General features: G+C 48.2%; 1 protein-coding gene across 5 annotated transcripts in view; it reads left to right on the plus strand.

Annotated features, from left to right (window-relative positions):
* VWA3B (von Willebrand factor A domain containing 3B) overlaps positions 1-18038 on the plus strand; it is a 153972-nt gene that overhangs the window by 78005 nt on the left and 57929 nt on the right. For all 5 annotated transcript variants that reach the window (XR_009181079.2, XM_058278127.2, XM_058278128.1 and 2 more), the window contains 2 exons: positions 8043-8141; positions 14723-14905. Coding sequence is in view for 4 of the 5 variants with exons in the window: in XM_058278127.2 (XP_058134110.1) it covers positions 8043-8141; positions 14723-14905 (282 nt within the window). In the remaining variant the exon portion in view is untranslated. The remainder of the gene's footprint in view (positions 1-8042; positions 8142-14722; positions 14906-18038) is intronic.

The raw sequence follows: 18038 nt of genomic DNA on the forward strand, positions 1-18038 counted from the left end.
GGTCCCAGCCCCTTTATGAAAACACCTTGTAAAACATTTCTTTTGTTTTTCATTCACTCACATTCAGATTGGTTCCTTCTGAAACTTCACTGTTGTGTTAAATGATATCGTGCACCTATTCTAAACCATGGCCTTTGCTCAGAAGTCATGGGGCTTCTGGAAACATCCAGGACAATCTGGGCGTTTCGGCCTGAAGGCCAGAAGAGAGATGGCGAGAGTACCCCTTGTGTCCCGGGCCGCTCTCTGCAGTGTTGGGGAGCATAGCCTGGGGTGGTTCCAGCCTAGCGGCCGAGGGGTGGAGCCTGGCCAAAGGCTGCTGAGGGAGCAGGTGCGGAGCATTTTCAACCATCTTTCTAATTTTTAAAACAAATTCTTAACTGTGGTTTGTCAACAAAAGGTGAGATTGGGCTCACAGAGAAGGCTGTTCTGTTTACACTCTGAGCTACATTTCTGTTGCCCAAATGCTACAGCTTTTTTTTTTTTAACTTTTAAATTTGAAATCATTTTAGATTTAAAGAAGAGTTGCAAAAATAGTACAGAGTTCCCATATACCCTTCACCTAGCCTCAGTGCTAACATTTGACATAACTCTAGTACCATTACCAAAACTGAGTTCAAACTGACACTCACTAAATTATTCACTTAATTCATATTTCATCTTTTAAAAAATAATATCCTTTTCTCTTCTAAAATCCAATCCAGAATGCCATTTGCATTTGGTTCTAATGTCTCCTTAGTCTATAATCTGAAACAGTTCCTTAGTCTTTCTTTGCCTTTTATGGTCTTGACACTTTTGAAAAATACTGGTCAGATAGATGCTTTTAGAATGTCCTTCAATTTGATTTTGTCTAGTGTTTTCTCATGATTGGATTAAGTTATGGCTTTTGGAGAAGAATGCAACAGAGATGCTGTGCCCTTCTCAGTGTATGATATCAAGAGTAACATGATGTCAGAGTGTCTTTTTTATTTGGAAGATATGGACAAGTTCCTTTTCTCAATACTCCTGTAGTTGCATCTCACAGAGTTTCTTATGTATTATTTTAATTTTCACTAATTCTATAGAATTTTTTATTTCCATGTGATTTCCTTTTAATACATGGATTATTTAAAGCCCATTGTGTAATTTCCAAATGTTTGGGGATTTTCATGTTGACTTTCTGTTATTGATCTAGTTTGATTCCACTATGGCCAGAAAACACACTCCGTATGACCTCAACTATTTTTAATTTGTTGAGGTGTGTTTTATGACTTGGGATATGGTCTCTCTATGTGAATGTTCAGTGTTTGTTTGTAAAGAATGTGCATTCTCTTATTGTTGAGTGGAGTATTCCATCAATGCCTATTAGACCCAGTTAGTTGATGGTATTTTTCCTCTATGTCCTGGTCATCTTCTATCAACTATTTCTTTTCCGTCAGCTGTTGAAAGTGGGGTATTGGTGTACCCAACTATAATTGATTTGTCTGTTTTTCCATTCAGCTATATTGGATTTTGCTTCATGTGTTTTGAAGCTCTGTAGTTTGGTGTATATACAGTTAGGACTTTCACCATCAAGTAACCTTCCTTCTTATGCCTAGAAATTTTCTTTGTTTTGCAGTCAACTATCTTAGCTTGCCAGGCTGCTATGACAAATACCACACAGTGGGTTGACTTAAACAAAGGAAAATGTATTGGCTCACGGTTTTGAGGCTAAAATGAAGTCCAAAATCAAGATATCAGCAAGATTTGCTTTCTCCTGGGAGTCTGGAGACAATCCTTGGGGTTCCATGGTTTGAATTCTTGCCTTCTGTGAGGTCCTCTCCTTTCTCTTCTGGGTTCCCGCTGGCTTCCGGGTGCTGATTCCTTCCTGCAGCTTTCTCTTTATAAGGGCTTCAGTAGTCTTATAAAGCCTGCCCTCCTTTGGCTGGGCCACACCTTAATTAAAAATAATATCTTCAAAAGGTCTCTTCTACAATGGCTCACACCACAGGGGTGTGGGTTATGATTAAGAACATGTCTGTTGGGATACATAATTGAACCTCCTATATCTACTTTATGTGTTATTACTATAGCTACTGCAGGTTCTTAAAAATTAATGTTTGCATAATGTATCTTTTCTATCCTTTTCTTTTCAAATGACTGATATTATTGTTTGAAGAGAGTTTCTTGAGGACAGCATATAGTTTGGGTTGTGTTTTTGTCTACTTTTCAATCTTTGTCTTGTAGTTGGTATTTATAGACCATTTATAGGTAATTACTGATATTTAAGGCTTACATCTCCCATTTTGTTGTTTGTTTTCTATTTATTTCCTCTGTTTCTTATTTATCTGTTTTTTCATGCCTTCCTGTGTGTTATCTGAATGTTTTTTAACATTCCATTTTGGTTTGTTCATAATGCTTTTGAGTTTATTGCATTGCATAGACCTCTTGGTGGTGGTTCTAGGTATTACCTTGCACCTATACGTAACTTACCACAGCCTGCTGGTATCAATGGTTTACCACAGAGTGAAGTGTACAGATCATGCTTCCATTTAGAGACTCAGACTACTTTTAAATATAATCGTCTGCATTATTTGCTCTGTTGCACACCACATTAGATGGTGTTAAACTTTTGCTTCAACCATAAAATAGGATTAAAGAAACTCATCAGGTTAAGGATAATCTATAACGTTTACTTGGATGTTTACCCATTCCATTGTTCTCCTTTCCATTCGGAAGGTTCCAGCTTTATTCTTATTGTTTTCTCACTCTTTGAAGAGCTTCCTTTAGCCATTCTTTAAGGATAGGCCTCCCAGCAACTTATTCTTTTAGTTTTCCTTCATCTAAGAATGTCTTCATTTCCCCTTCATTCCTGAAGGATAATTTCACTGGATATAAGATTTTAGGTAGACAGTTCTTTTCTTTCAGCACTTGAAAAATTTCCTTCTGGCTTCCATGGTTTTTGATGAGAAACCCCTGGCATTTGAATGGATGTTCCTTTAATCTGTTGTTTCTCTTTCGCTGTTTAACTTTTTTTTCCCCTTGTTTTTAGTTTTCAGAAGTTTAAGTATGATGTGCTTTATGTGGATTTATTCAGCTTCTTGAATTTTAATTTTTAAGTTCTTTCACCAGATTTGGGAGGTTTTCAGCCATTATTTCTTCTAACACTTTTTTAGTCCGTACGCTTTCTCTCCTCCTCCTGAAACTCCAATGGTATGGGTGCTAGTTTTTGTTTTGTTTTCATGTTGTTTTGTTTATTTGGGTCTTTTCTTTTATTGTTTCAGAGATCTCTGGGTCTCTGTTGCCATTTGGCATAAATTGATGGTGTTTCTTATTCAAATCTGGTTTTCCTGGTTCTTTTGATGAGTATGACACATGATTTAAAAAATTTTTCCTGGACAATTTAGTTATTATGTTTGGAGACTCTTATTCCCTTTCAAACCTTCTCATTTAGCAGGCGGTGTCTGTGTTAGGTTCAGCGTGTTTGCTCTGGCGGGCTTTCGTAGGCAGTAGCTCCGGGGACAGTTTTCTGAAACTGATAGCCCTGCTATTCTGGTCTGCTTTGTTCCTCTGGTGCCGCTGGGAGCCTGGCTCCACCCAGGCTGGTCCTGACCATGGGTGGAAGGAGCCTCTCTGGGCTGCCTGTTGTCGCTGCCTCTGAGCCTCCCCGTGCCAGGGGTGAGGGCGGGGGCACAGGGCCTGGCCGTGGCTGTTGTTAGAGGGGTGGGCTGTCTGCCAGCACCCCGGTGTGGAGCAGGGTTGGGGCAGTTGTGGGATGGGTGCAGGAAGGCATTTCACCAAGGCCTCCCCCGCCGGGAGAGCGGACCACCTGCTGGTGCCCCCGTTTGGAATGGGGGAGAGGAGGAGGCACGCGGGCTCCCTTCGTCATCTCTTCTCTTTCTGTGCTGAAGCTCTTTATTTCTTCAATGACACTTTCTCTTTTTTTCATTGGTTTCAGGCAGTTTGGTAATTGCTCTTTGAAACATTTTTATCCTGGCTCCTTTAACACCTTCGTCAGATAATTTTGCCATCTCTGTCATCTTGATGCTGGCCTCTGTTGATTCCCTTTTTCCTTTTGGGTTGAGATTTTCTTGTTTCCTCTTGGTATGATGAAGGACTGAAACCTGGACATTTTGGAATAATGTTGTAAGACTCTGGAGATTATTTAAACCTGTTTGTTTGCCTTCGTCTGGCCCTGCTTGGTCAGTGCTTAGGTTGGCTCTTCCTCGTTCCTGCCAGGTGGGGTGGAAGTCCAGGTCCTTGGCTGGCCTCCATGGACACCTGGGGGCTCCTTGCTGCCGCTGGGCGGGTGTGGCCACCGGGCGGTGGGGCTGGAGGTGGGCACTGCTCGCCTTCTCTGACACCACCCTGGTGGGAGTGTCGGGGTGTTTCGTTTCATTTGTTGTTTGGTGTTTGCTGGCCTTCTTGGATTTGAAATTTTTGTCTGTCATTGTTTTTAGAAAGGTTTCAGCCATTATTTTTTCAAGTATTTCTTCTACTCCATTTTCTCTCTTCTCCTTCTGTTTTCACTTATGTGTGTTAGACCTTTTGATATTGTTCCACAGCTCTTTCGTGCACTCTTCTGTTTCACTTCACTTTTTTCTCCCTGAATTTTCATTGACACTATGTCTTAACGATCTATCTTCAAGTTTTTTCTTCCTCTGTGTTGAGTCTACTGATGAGTTCATTGAAAGATTTCACATCTGTTTCTGTGATTTTTCACTTTCAGCATTTCCATTTGATTCTGTCTTGAGGTTTCTCTCTCTGCTGAAATCGACCATCTGGGCTTGACTGCGGTCCACCTTTCCATTAGATGCTCTAATGTAACAATCCTGGCACTTTAACTCTCTTGCCAGATAGTTCCGACATCTGTGTCATATCTGAGCTTGCCCCTAATGAGTACTTCGTCCCTGGGATAGTGTGGTGTTTATTCTTTCCTTTTCATATGCTCATTATTTTTTGTTGTTGTTGAAAGCTGGACGTGATGTCATACAACAGAGACCAGGGTAAATGTTGCTGTGTGTGGAAATGAGCACGCCTCTGCTTGGCGGAGATGGGGAAGGTTTAAGTTCATCTCTTCAGGGGGAGGGCTGGGCTTGGGTGTTCGCTGTCGTTCCCCTCTGTGCCCCCCAGGCCTTAAATTCTCGTGGTGATCGCATATTGGGGGGCGGGGCGGGCTTGCTGGAGGTTTACAGTGTCCGCTCCTCCTTCGTTTTCCCTTTTTGTTGGGCCTCAGAGAGCGTCTTTCTCTTACAAGCACCTTGCACGTCACTTAAGGGTGCGGTGGGAGCCCGTGTTCTCAGAACCAGCCTCAGTCCCAACCAGGCAGGTGTCCCCGCGTCCGGGGCAGTGGCCCTCCCAGCCACGTCAGTCAGTGCCCCTTCCGGCCGCTTCTGCAGGTGCAGCGGCTTTTCCCCTCTTCCCTTGCCCAGCTGCCGTGGGCTGCCGCCAGCCCCCGGGTGGCTGCGATGGTTGCTCTGCCCTGCGGGTGAAGGCTTTCCTCCTGTGGAGGTTGGGGAGCAGGTCCCCGTGGAGTTTCTCGCTGTTTCTCTCCCTCTTCCTCAGATCGTGCCAAGAAGGCAGCCTCTCAGGACTCTCCAGGGCTTTTCTGTGGCAGTGGCGGGTTTTGTGGGGGGAGGCCTGCAGAAGAGGGCAGGCTCCCCCTCTCTTGGCAGGGTACCCCCGGGCAGCCTCTGCAGCTCACCAGCCTGCCCCGTGTCCAGCTGCGTCCCGTCCCAGGAAGCCCGAGTTCCGTCTCCCCTCGCGCCGCCGGGACCTGCCTCTAGACTTTTAACCCACTGCTTCCTTTGGACCCGAGCACTCTGAGGCGTGCAGCAAAAGGCACAAGCTTGCTGTGTGTCTGGCCCTTTCTTCGTGGTGGTCTGCGAGTGGCGTGCCTTCCAGTGTTCTGCATGCCTCGGCGGAAACTGCGGCTGTTTTGAAATGTGCAATTTCTTGCTTTGCCCCCAGTTCTTTCTCTTTAGTGGGTGTGAGATGGTGTTTCTCTGAAGCCTCCCGGGTAGCTCTGTTATGCGGCCAGGCTTGGGAACCGGCTGCAGATAAATGGCCCGCAGCCCAGTTCCTTAGGCCGGAAGGCGAGCCCTGGAGGAAAAGAAGGCGGCTGAGAGCGCGGGCATTGGAGGCGACCAGCCCGGGTCAAGCCCTGCCCCGTGGGCCAGCCTGGCGCCCTGGGGCAGGCCCCTCCACCCCGCCCGGCCTCGGTCTGCTCAGCTGTGAAAGGGCCACAAGAGAGCACCCACTCTAAGGGTTCCATTGAGGACGGAAGCAGCGAATGCAAGAGAAGTAGGCCCGCGGCCTCGAGTGTCCTCAGCGGGCGCTGTTGCAGCGTCGCCCTGCCGGGACCCTCATCCCCGGGCCGGGTGAGCGCAGAGCACTGGCCGGGCCCGCCACCCTTCCCGACTCGTCCCCTCGCCGTCTTCTAGCAGCTCGTCACGGCTTTTGGCAGAGCCCCTGGTAGCTGTCCTAGGCCCCCCGTGAACCCCCAAAGGCCCGGGTCTGCCCTGCCTTGTAAGTCAAGGCCCAGCTCCCAGCGGCGCCGGCACGCGGTGCTCACGTGCTCCCCACGCGTCTACCGAAGGAAAAAGGCGTGAGACCAGTGAAGGGGGCCTGGACGAGAGCCATTGGGGGGTCGGGGCAGAAGACGCCCCCCCCCCGGGCTGGGTGGAGAGAAAACCGTGACGAGAGACGGGAGGGCGCCCCTGGCATGTGCGAGGCTCCGGCGAGGGCGCAGGGTGGGCGCGTGCTGGGTGTGCCCTGCCCTTGGCCGCCAGCCTCCGCGCACGGGCGTGCCCCGGGCGTGGGGTGGGCAGCAGAGCTTGGGACCGAGTGAGTGGGCGCTGGCGTCTCCTGTCCAGGGCCCCGGGGGGCGAGGGGGCTGCGGCGTCTGGGTATCAGCGGCGGGGCTGCCGTGGCGCCCGCGTGGGGGCCCGCTGCGCTTCCCCGCCCTCGCGGCCGTGTCCTCTTGGCTCCTTCCCGTGGATCCTCCCAGGCGATGCGCTGGTTTGGGGGAGGCTGGACTGATGGGCTGGGATCGAGGGGGGAGGCTCAAGGAGGGTTTTGGACAAATCAAAGTCCTGTTTCGATGGTCTCTCAATGGGGCTATTTTTGCATATTAAGGAAAGTGCATTCCTCTAAATTCATGTTTATTTAGAAATTAATTCCTTTCTCTACTAAGCGACAGATTTTCAAATTTGTAATTGTTTCGCTTTAGAGATTGCCCAAAATCTGCTTGTCATTAATTTGCCTGGTCTGCGCTTTCCTGGCGTGCAGCGCGGTGGTCGGTGTTGTGGGTGAGGAGAGAGTCAACCAGAACTTTCTCTTGACCGCCCCTGCTCGTGGCTGCCTTGTTCTCGTGTGCTTATTCCCACCACCGTGCGGCACCTTCGGGGCTCTCACCCAGCACCGCCCGCCCGGCGCGTCGGACCCAGCGGCTCGCCCGTGCGCCTGCAGGGCCGGGCTTCCCCGGCACCCTCGTGGGCTCGCGTTGGGTGTGCCCCGCGCCCGCGTGGAAGGTGGCTGCAGAGCCCACGCTCACCGCGGCCCAGCGCCGGCTGTCGTGACGCCGCCCGGGGCGGCCTCGGCTGCGCGGCTGAGCCCTGGTGGCAGCTGGCGAACAGGACCGACGTGCTCAGAGATGCCACCGCGCTGCGCAGAGCCCCTTCCCGGCTGCCAGCTGGCCTGTGCAAAAGGCTTCAGGGCTTCGGCTGCTTAGAGTCACTGGGCTTAAATCATTACCTCAATCTCATTTTAATTCAGCTTCTGTTTTACCCATACCCCCCCTCTTTCTGTTACCGGAAGCAGAAAAGCCCTTGCTTTTGAGGTCGCGTCGTGTGCTTGGCGTCTTCGGGTGAGCCACGCGGGGACCTCCGGCCCGCCCCAGGCCCGCAGTTCCTGTGGCTCATCCTGGGGCGCTTCCTGCGTTCTCTCCACGCAGGGCCCGCGCGTGGGCAGAATTCAGTCGCCCCAGTTGGCACACGTGGAGCTGCAAACCCCACGGGTGTACTTCAGAGTAATCCTCTCACCTCTTTCCCTCTCTCCCCCTCTCCCTTTCCCGCTCTGTTCTGTAGACTGGAAGTTCCACAAACACCCTGCAAGCCCTGCAGATGGCTTTTGCTGATGAAGAAACGGAAGTGATCTACCTTCTGACGGACGGGCGACCTGACCAGGTACTTCCCACAGGTGGGGCAAAGAGGGACACGCCAAGCCCTGCACACGGACGCTGAGAACGGGTCTGGGGTCCTCTCAGCTGCTACTAAAAAGCTCTGGAGAGACACTTCATGGGCTGAGGGACTCCAAACTGAGGTGAGGATAAGCCCGAAGGGGCCCCTTTGTCCTCTGAGGGCCTGAGGAGAGTTCCTGTGAGGAGGTTTTCTGTCAGAGTGAGGCAGGCGCTGGCTGGAGGTCGCCTGGCCCGGGGTGGGAGAGGTCCGCCCAGCAGCGGAGGCTGGTTCCTATCTTATTACAAATGAGGGGCGAGGAGATCCTCCGGGGTTTCTTCCCCTCTGGAGACTCCAAATCTAAATATGGCGCTGCATAAAGTCCTCGGCGTTTCCCTTCATTTTAACTGATCATTTAAACAAAAGCATTCCTTCCTAGTGCAGTGCTCTTTGTTCTGTTTAGCCTGACCGGAAAACACGTGAAAAGTTTTCAGGGAATCTGTTCACCTTCTTTTGAGCCCTGTGAATGAAAGATCACCGCTCCAGGCATTAAATAAAAGTAGGGATTTTCAGTCTAGTACAACGTAAATTAAACTCTAGAGTGAAGTAGTGTCAACTTGTATCCTTTATCATTAGAAATCTGGATATTCTAAAATGTCCTGGGTCGAATGGCTCAGGGCTTAACTAGTGAAGCAACTAGGTTTTACTGCAGCATTAAATCCGTGGCAGAGTATTTGTGCATAAAGTAAAACTTTACCGTGCATGATTTTTCCTACCAACGTTACTGTACTTTCTATTCAGAAGCAGCTTATTGGGTCTCTCTCGCGTTCCCTGCGTGGTGCCAAGGTGGGAAGCTGCAATCCTCGTGACTGTGGGGAGGTGTACCCTTGGGGGCCGTGACAGACCCTGCGCAGTTAGCTCTGATGACGTGAGAGAGGGCCTCACGAGGTGTGAGGTGTGAGGAGAGGAGTGAGAGGACGGAGAGGACCCGAGAAGGAGCTGCTGAGACCAAAGGGGAGGAGGGGACGGTGGAGATGACGGAGCAATGTCCACGGCACTTGGTGGCCAGCTGGGGAGCAGGGAGGGTGAGGAGAAAGTGGGCGTGAAGGGGCGAGGAGTCGAGGGGGCTGATTCCCGGTGGACAGTAATTATGTTATTAACTGATTTAAATTTAAGGGAGGAACAGACTTGAGGGCTGTTGGTGGAGGAAGCTGAGTTTGAGCACCTGGGGTGCCTGGATGGCCAGAAGCTTCCAGAAATACGGGGCTGGAGTTTGGGAAAGATGTGGGCTAGAGATTCAAATCATTGGGGCAGGGGTTCTTTTTCTTTTTAATAAACTTGAACTGATCTTTTTGTTGTCTATAATGGAGGCAATTCTAAAAATGCAGAAAAGCATAGAGAATTTAAATCACACATGATTAACTTTTTATGCTCCGCTTTTTGTTTTGTTCCGTTTTTTCACTTAAGATATGGTTTTCGTTTCCTGGCTGGTAAAACACATACCATGCAGTGGGTGAGGGTCACAGTTTACTACCTGGATTCAGAGGCTGGTGGGCTGCTTCCTTCTGGGGCTGGGAGCTGCTGGCCCCTGGCAGGCTAGGGGTGGGGGGGTCCTTGGCTTTTCCACCACGTGGCAGCACACGTGGCAGGGTCTTCTCCTTCCTCTTCCGGTTACTGACTTGCGGCTTCCAGCTCCTTCCGGTGGCTTCTCTCTCCATCTGACTTTCACTCTGTTTATAACGGACTCCAGGAGAGGGATGAAAGTCCAGACAGGTTCCGTGGGGCCGCACCTTCACGGGGGGCATCTTGAAGAGATTTTATTTATGATGTGTCCTCACCACCCAGACTGACCAGACCAAGGACACGTCCACGCGGTGTGCAGGCCCATTCGCTGCATGTACCGTGTTCCTTTGTCCAAGTCACGAAAAATTCCTGAAATTCATTCACAACATCTGCACCGTGTTCTTTTGTACAGACTTCTTGAAACTTCTACCTTAAGAATCACTTTTATTTAGTTTTTTCAATAGTAAGACTTTCCCATTGTATACATTATTAAAACAAAGGTCCACAAGAGATGTAAAGGAAAGTCTTCCTTTCACCCCTGTTGACCAGCTGGGAGGCCGCAGATGGTACCAGTTTCTTGTATCTCTTTTGACACATTGTTTATTTAAAGTTTTTTAAAAATTAGAAAATATAAATGATAACCTACACACGGTATGTACCTATATTCAAAAAAACAATGTATCTTGGAGAGTGCTTCATATCGTTTCATAAAGAGCATCGTCATTGTTCTTTTTTATAGCTGCCAGGTGTCCCATCCCATGGCTGTCCCGTAACTGATGTAAAGTATCTTGAGGATGGACTTTTAGGTCACTGCCAAGCTCCCTGTTACACATAATGCTGCAGAAGTGCCCATGTAATGTAATGTATCATTTTGCACATGCTGAGTATATGTGTAGGGTAGATTCTGAGACGTTGCCCCCCAGAGAGGACGTGTCGGCAGAGCATGAGAGGGATTCTCCGTCTCCAGCTCGTCGTGGACTTGAGGGTCTGGAACCTCCCAGCACTGTGTACGGAATGTGCTCCCTTGGTTTTCTGGGACATGAGTCATTTTCACCAGATTCTCAGGGAAACTGTGGTCCACTTCAAGCTTATGAATTAAGGATATGATTCAATAATAGTTGAAGTCAGAAATATGCAAATTACCCCTAAAGATGATTTATAAACTCTTAATTATGTATTTTCATATTCATATCTGCCTTTTCCCATGTGCAGTCCATTTATTTTGCCTTATCCTTCAGATCCTCTCAATAAAAGCAATGAATATTTGATATCCATATTTTATGCATAGAACATTAAGATGTACCCCTCAGTCTCCATTTATTTTTGACTTTTCACTGACTTTGTAGGGCCTGAATGTGTAAGGCCAGTGCTATTATTCCAAATATACTGCAGCGTTTTCCACTTAGAAGAACACCTAGAGGTGCCATTCTGGATTTAATTACAGTGACACTGGCTACTACATGTTAATTAAATGTCCAGGGTGGCATTCTAAAGGATGCAGGTCTGGGGAATTAATCAGGCTAAGAAGGTCTAGTAATATGAGCCATCATCAAAATCAAGCTGTCCTTAGGTGGCCACTGCAGAACCTCTGCTGGCAGCAGCTTCGGCTGTGGTCATCTGGGGATTTCTTTCAAGTCAGAGGTTCACCCAGGCAGGAACCAAGAAAATGTGCATCTAGAAGACGCCTGCGCCATTCTAAACAAAAACCAGTGGGCAGGGCTTAACATGGGGTGTGGGAAGACTGGGGGCCCAGGGACAACACACTCTCCCCCTGACCGACCCACACAGACGTGCCCCTTCCACACGGGGTGTCGGTGGTGGAAAGGGGTCTTAGAGAAGAGGGAAGTGGGGAGAGTCGCTGGGGTGATGCGTGGCCTCCTCTTAGGGATTGAGGAGAGCTGGGACCCTCCGAGGGGTGAGGAAGGGGCTGCCTCAGTGAGAGCTGCCTCGGTGGCCCCTCGGGGAGGAGGCCCATCCCCCCACCACCACCCAGTGGAGCTGCTGCTGGAGTAAGTGCTGGAGGAGTCGGCTAGTCGGGCTGCGGTGGTGGATGGTCCACTTGAGCCCTTGAGAGGACGGAGGGCAGGGCTGAGCTCCCTCTGCACTGGAGGTGCATCCTGCCCCTCGCTGGTGCCAGGGGACCAGGTGGGGACGGGGACACAGAACAGCAGACCTGGCGTTCTTTCTCTCACACATGCCCTCCTTAGCTGAGGGGGATAATGGAAATCACTTTGGAGATAGAGACCTGGGTTGGAAGCTCATTCCCAGCGCTGCCCAGCTGAATGGCTTGGGATAAGTGGCCTCTAGCCTCAGTTTCCTCATGTGTCACTTAAGCTGTCACTCCCTCCTCACAGGGTTACTTGAAGGAGTAAAGATGGAGGCTTCATGAACGCATCCCACAAATATTTATGAGCTCCTCTTAGTGCCAAGCGCTGTAGCTGCCTGGGGACACAGTTGTGGACAAGATAGCCTCAGTGACGCTTCTGCTTTAATGAAGAGACAGGCAATGAGCAAATCACCGCAGGCCTAATGCCAGGCAGCACAAGGCCGCTGCTGTACCTGCCACACACGGCTGTTAATGAATGAATGTTCATTTCTTTTCCTTCTCAAATATCTTAGCTGTAAATCACTATAGAACCAGTTCCTGGTTAATGCCGTATCTATCAAATTAATAGCATTTGGGTCTTGTGGCTCCACTTTGAGATATGGCCGAGGGCAGTGGCCAGGAGTCCCCAGTAAGAAATAGCTAACAATGGTAGTACACATGCCAGAGGGCTGTCGGGGCTGCAGGGAGCGCACAGTGCAGCTCCTGGTGTCTAGCACTTAGCAAACACTCAAAAATGGAAGCTGAGTTGAAGAAGGGGAGGCAGCATCAGAAAGTTTTGTCCTTGCAGCTGAGACAGGGGGTGGGGTCAGCCCTCCAGCTAGGCTGGGCTTGTGTTTGGTTAGGACGACAACTGATGGCCGGGGTGGGGGGCGGGGGGCGGGGAGAAAGGAGGAGGGTGGAGGGAGTGAGCTTTTGGGCAGGGGCAAGCTCAAGGCTGGAGCAGACACAGATACTAGAGCTGTGGATGAGACCAGACCCTCGGGGACCCTAAGTGGCCACCTCATCAGACAGTACATGATCTGCCCAGGACCAGCCAGTGCTAAGTCCAGAGTCTACTCTCTGCCCCATCACCCTGCCTCCCCAGGGCTCAAAGGTGAAGAACGGTTGAAGGTCAAAGATGAGGGAGCAGCACTAGAGGATGGGAACTGGCTGGTTGGGTTAATTCCTGGCACGGAGGACAGGGCAGGACAGGAGGGGCATCTGCCGAGGGTTCTCGCTGGCTGTGGTGGTGGTGTGGGGGGATGTGGCGAGGGAATTCATCTTTACTGAGAGGTGATCCTTACCAAGGGACCACCTAAATAACCCAGCACTGCTCCTGGTGCCAACGGTAGTGTTCAGATTCTAGTCTTACCACTTACGAGCTTAGTGACCCTGGGAGACTTAGTTGTTCTGAGCCTCAGTTTCCCCATCTTCACATGGAACCAATGCGTCAGGTATCAATTGGGGCTGCATGTTGCCCAAAGGAAAGCAGAGGACCAGGCGTATTGTGGCTGAAACAAGTAAGGGGTTATATTTCTATGGACAAGATGTCCAGCAGTAGGTGGTCTAGGCTGGACAACTCCTCAAGGATGTCTCCAAGGAAACAGGCTCCCTTTTATCTTTTGCTTCCCCATCTTTGTATCTGCCTTCTATCGATGGTCATAAGATGGCTGCTTCACCTCTAGGCAGAGTGTCCATGTTCCAGGGAGGGCGAAGGGGAAGGACATCAGCCTTTGTCTTATAAGTCTTTACTGGAGAAAGGGAATCCACCCGCTGGGACTTCTTCCTTTATCTTATTATCCAGAACTGGGTCGGATGGCCATCCCGAGCTGCAAGAAAGTCACAGAGGTTGAGGTTTTGTTGTTTGTTTCTTTTTAAATTTTCTTTTCCTTTCTTCCTTGCGTCCTTCCTTGCGTCCTTCCTTCCTTCCTCCCTCCCTCCCTCCCTCTCTCTCTCTCTCCCTCCCTCCCTTCCTTCTCTTCTTCCTTCTTTCCTTCCTTTTTCTTTCTTTCTTCTTTCTCTTTTTCTTTCTTTCCCTCCCTCTCTCCCTGTTCCCTCTCTCCTTCCTCCCACCTTCCCTCCCTCCCTCCCTCCCTTCCTTTTTCTTTTTTCCTTTCTTCTTTCTCTTTTTCTTTCTTTCCTCCCTCTCTCCCTGTTCCCTCTCTCCTTCCTCCCTCCCTTCTTCCCTCTCTTCCTTCTTTCCTTTTCCTTTCCTATTCCTTTTCCTTTTCCTTTTCTCCTTCTTTTTTTGGCACTTTGTGTTTTGACTGAGCATGTTGCAGCCTATATAAACAAAACCAGAACCCTGATAGTAAGAAAGGAGAGGGGTGCACCATGGGTATGCAACTAGCAGTCTTTCCAAAACAACTTCATAAGATGGCTGTGAGGATGACCTGTGAGGCTAGGCACTGAGACAGAGGACTTTAGCTCATGGAAGGACCCTCACGGAATACCCCTCCCTTCACTCTCTGAGGGAGGCAAGCCAACCATGGCATGTCCAAATCTGGAAATTGCTCTTTTGGTGAAGATGCTTTGGAAGTCAAATCTGGACTCCAGGGACCCCATCCAGTGAGAGTCCATTGGCCAGGATGTTCTACCTGTGACTTCTGAACCCAGCACTTTAAATGGTCTAAAGCATAGCCCAGCACTTGAAAGGCATGGACTCCATGCATGCGCCTTAAGTTAAGTCACTTATTTTGTCAAATCTTTCTCCCAGACTCTTTCCTACCAAATTGTGAGCCTTCTGAGGGTCTTTGTACTCTACCTGGCAGTCTTTGCCTTATCTTTTATGCCTTTACAAAAAGTCACTCACCACTATATAAGGAATTACTTTTGAGAATTTTACTATCTGTAGCAAATACTAAGGGTTTTCATATCTTATGTTCTCATTCTTTTCCTCTCTTTCCACCTCCCATTCTTCCCTCAAAATTTATCATTTCAGCCACCTGAAATGGTTCTAGACCAAGTAAAAGTTTTTCAGAAAATTCCTATTTATACCATCTCCTTCAATTACAATGATGAGATTGCAAATGGATTTTTGAAAGAGCTTTCTTGTTTGACTGGAGGAGAGTTCCATTCTTATAAATTTGGTTGCAAGGATTCCTGTCCTCCAGAGAATCTTCAGGTAAGATCTTGCTGAACGGAGAAGGGGGATTTCATTTATTTGACAATGGACAAGAACTCAGTTGGAAAACCAACAGCCACAAAGACAACAAGGTTGAGCAAATGAGTCTCCCAAGAACGAGTTTACCAGTGTACCCAAATGTCTAAGGACCACCTGTGCTGGACACTTGTGAAAATGCAGATTCCTGTGTCCCACTTCTGTGCTCCTAATTCAGAGCCTAGGCATAGTGGCCCAGGAATATTAATATTTTCAGTTTAAAAAAAAAAAACCTTTTTATTATGGAAAATTTCAAAAATACACGAATTGAAACCCCCATGTCCCATCACTCCAATCCAAGTTACTAACACTTTGACATACTTCAGAGATCTATATTCTTAATAAGCATCCCAGGAGGTCCATAAGTGAAGTTTGTGAACTATTGCCAAAATTTCAGTTGATAGGTAGTTTTTGCCTGATTTCTGAGACTATATAACCATGTGATTGCCTGATAAAGCAATTCATGCTAATAGGCTTTGGTCAAAAGCTAGATAAATTTACATGTTCCACCTCCTTTATTCTTGGCCTGAAAATATACATTTCAAGAATAACCTAAAAGAGTGGGTTTTTGTTGGTTGGTTGGTTTTGGGTTTGGTTTTGGTTTTTTTGGTCTTATGGTTTGTCCTGAGGAGTGACTTTAAATCCAGGCTAAAAGAAAGTCCCATCCATCAGATGAATGGGATCGAAGCCCTCCTCAATTAATGGTGGAGTGGGCATCACGTCCCTCAGGATTGCGAAATGATCTATGGACTAAAATAAACGTACTAGAATTCTATTATAGATTATTGTGATTCTAGCAATGGAAGAAATACCATTGTTGTGGAGGCAGTGACCCACAGATGTTCTGGGATAGGGAGAGGGAAAACGAGAGTAATAAAGAGGCATTTTCAGGATTTGGGAATCATCCTACATGACATTACACTTGTAATGTTATTTTATATGTTCAAAAAGTTTGGTTGTGACATGGAAGATACACATAAGACACAAATTGAACATTGAGAGATGAAAAGTACAATGCATGAGATGAAATATATGTGGAATGGGACAAATAGCAAATTGGACAGAGCTCAACAAAAGATTAGTGAATTTGATGGCAGCCATAGAAAATACTCAAAATATAATACACAGAGAGAAAGCCAAACAACAGCACAGCACAAAACAAACATCCGTGAGATGTGGACAACTTCAAGTAGCCTAAAAAGTGTGTAATTGAAGTCCTGGAAAAGAGGGAAGAGAGAGTAGGACAGAAGTATATTTAAAGCAACAATGGCCAGAAAATCTCCAAATTTAATTAGAACTATAAACCCACATAACTAGTAACTCAGTGAACCCTAAACTCAAGAAACATGAAAACCACACCAGGGCATACCATAATCAACCAGTGACAAAGAGAAAATCTTAGGACCTGGAGAAAGAAGACACATTACATAAAAAGCAGCAAAGATGAGGATGACAGCAGATTTCTCATCAGAAATTATACCAGTGAGAAGACAGTGGAGCAACATTTTTAAAGCACTGAAAAAAACTGGGAGCATAGACTCTATACACAGTAAAAATATCTCTCAAAAAGGAAGGTGAAATAAAGACTTCTTTAGATATTCAAAAGCTAAAAGGATCACCAGTAAACCTGCAATGTTTTAGGAAATAATTTAAGTAAAAGGAAAATGATACCAGGTGGAATTATGAATCTACACCAAGGAATGAAAAGCAAAGGAAATGGTAACTATATGAGTAAATATGTCAGATATTTTTCTTATTATTTAAATCTGATTATAAAAGAATTGACTGGAGAGACTTCTAGCTCCATGAGAGGTGGAGCAGCCCCATTCCTTCAGCCCCATACTAAAAATCCCTGTATCTAACACAGCAAATAAGCATAGGAAGTCTCAGTGACAATCCTCCAGCTCTGTTGCCCAGCCATCTACCAGGGTCGAGCAGGAAGCTGATCTCCTGTCCCCTCCATGGTGGCCACAGGCCATAATGCTCTGATCCCTGACGAGCTGGTGTCGGTGGAGCAGAGTGGGAAGCAATCCTTCCTCCCCTGTCTGGTGGAAGACCATGGTGCTCCCATTCCCTTGCCAGGGTAGTATCAGCAGGACTGAGGGGGAAACTGATCTCCCATTCCTGCTTTGTGGAAGTAAGCAGTGCTCTGATTGCCCTGCTCCATTGGTGAGCTGAGCTCCATCCCACTCGACTGAATCAGAGAGAGGTAAGAAGGTGGTATGAGACAGTCTCCTCACTACTGTGCTGCACCAATGGCCTCATGTCAGTGGGCTCATCAAGAGGCTGAGCTTCTCCCTCACCCAGCATTAATGAAACTGAACAAGGAGCTGTGAGTTGAGGTGCTTCACTGAGTCAGTGCTTCATTCTCTTCTCTCAGCCCTTGTCAGTGAGGCTTGATGTGGAGCGGAAACCTCCACATCCACTCAACAGCAATGAGACTAAATAAGGAAGGAGGGAGCTGGTTCCTCCCCCCAAATATCAGCAGGGCCCAGAAGAGAATTGAGACTTCACACCTAACCAGCACCAGTGAAACTGCAGGAGGCAGTGCAAGGTGGGTCTCGTTAGTATTCAGTGCACCCCCCCCCCCTTGGGGGCACTATCTCTGAACAAAGAGACAACTGACCCACATGGGAGGGCTCACTCCTGACCCTCGTCACTCTAGCAGCTCACCTTGACCAAAATACCTGGCAAAAGATCACCAGATACAGGGTGTGCACAAATGAAAGTGAAATTTAGCTTCAAATGTCCCCAAACCTATAAAGACTATACGAGAAAAACAGAGGTCTATGGGCATGGGTGGGCGGGACTAGCAGAAAGGATAGGGCCACAACAGTGGGTCCCTGCAGGCCTGAGTCCCTCCTCCTCAAGACACACCAGAGTTTGCAGGTAGAAGAGGCAGGAGGGACCCATTCTAGGATCCTCTCAGACCCTGGAGCCAGGGACTCTCCTCCCCTGTTGGAAACATGGGGACATGTGAGGGATAGCAAGAGAGACACTGAAAGACATCAGGCAGCTCAACCGGGAAAATCCCTGCTGCCTCCTTAGCACCAGCAGGGACCAGTCCCAGCAGCACCAGATACACCAGGGAGAACAA

The sequence above is a fragment of the Dasypus novemcinctus genome, chromosome 17 (assembly GCF_030445035.2).
Source record: "Dasypus novemcinctus isolate mDasNov1 chromosome 17, mDasNov1.1.hap2, whole genome shotgun sequence".
In the NCBI taxonomy this organism is placed as follows: domain Eukaryota; kingdom Metazoa; phylum Chordata; class Mammalia; order Cingulata; family Dasypodidae; genus Dasypus; species Dasypus novemcinctus.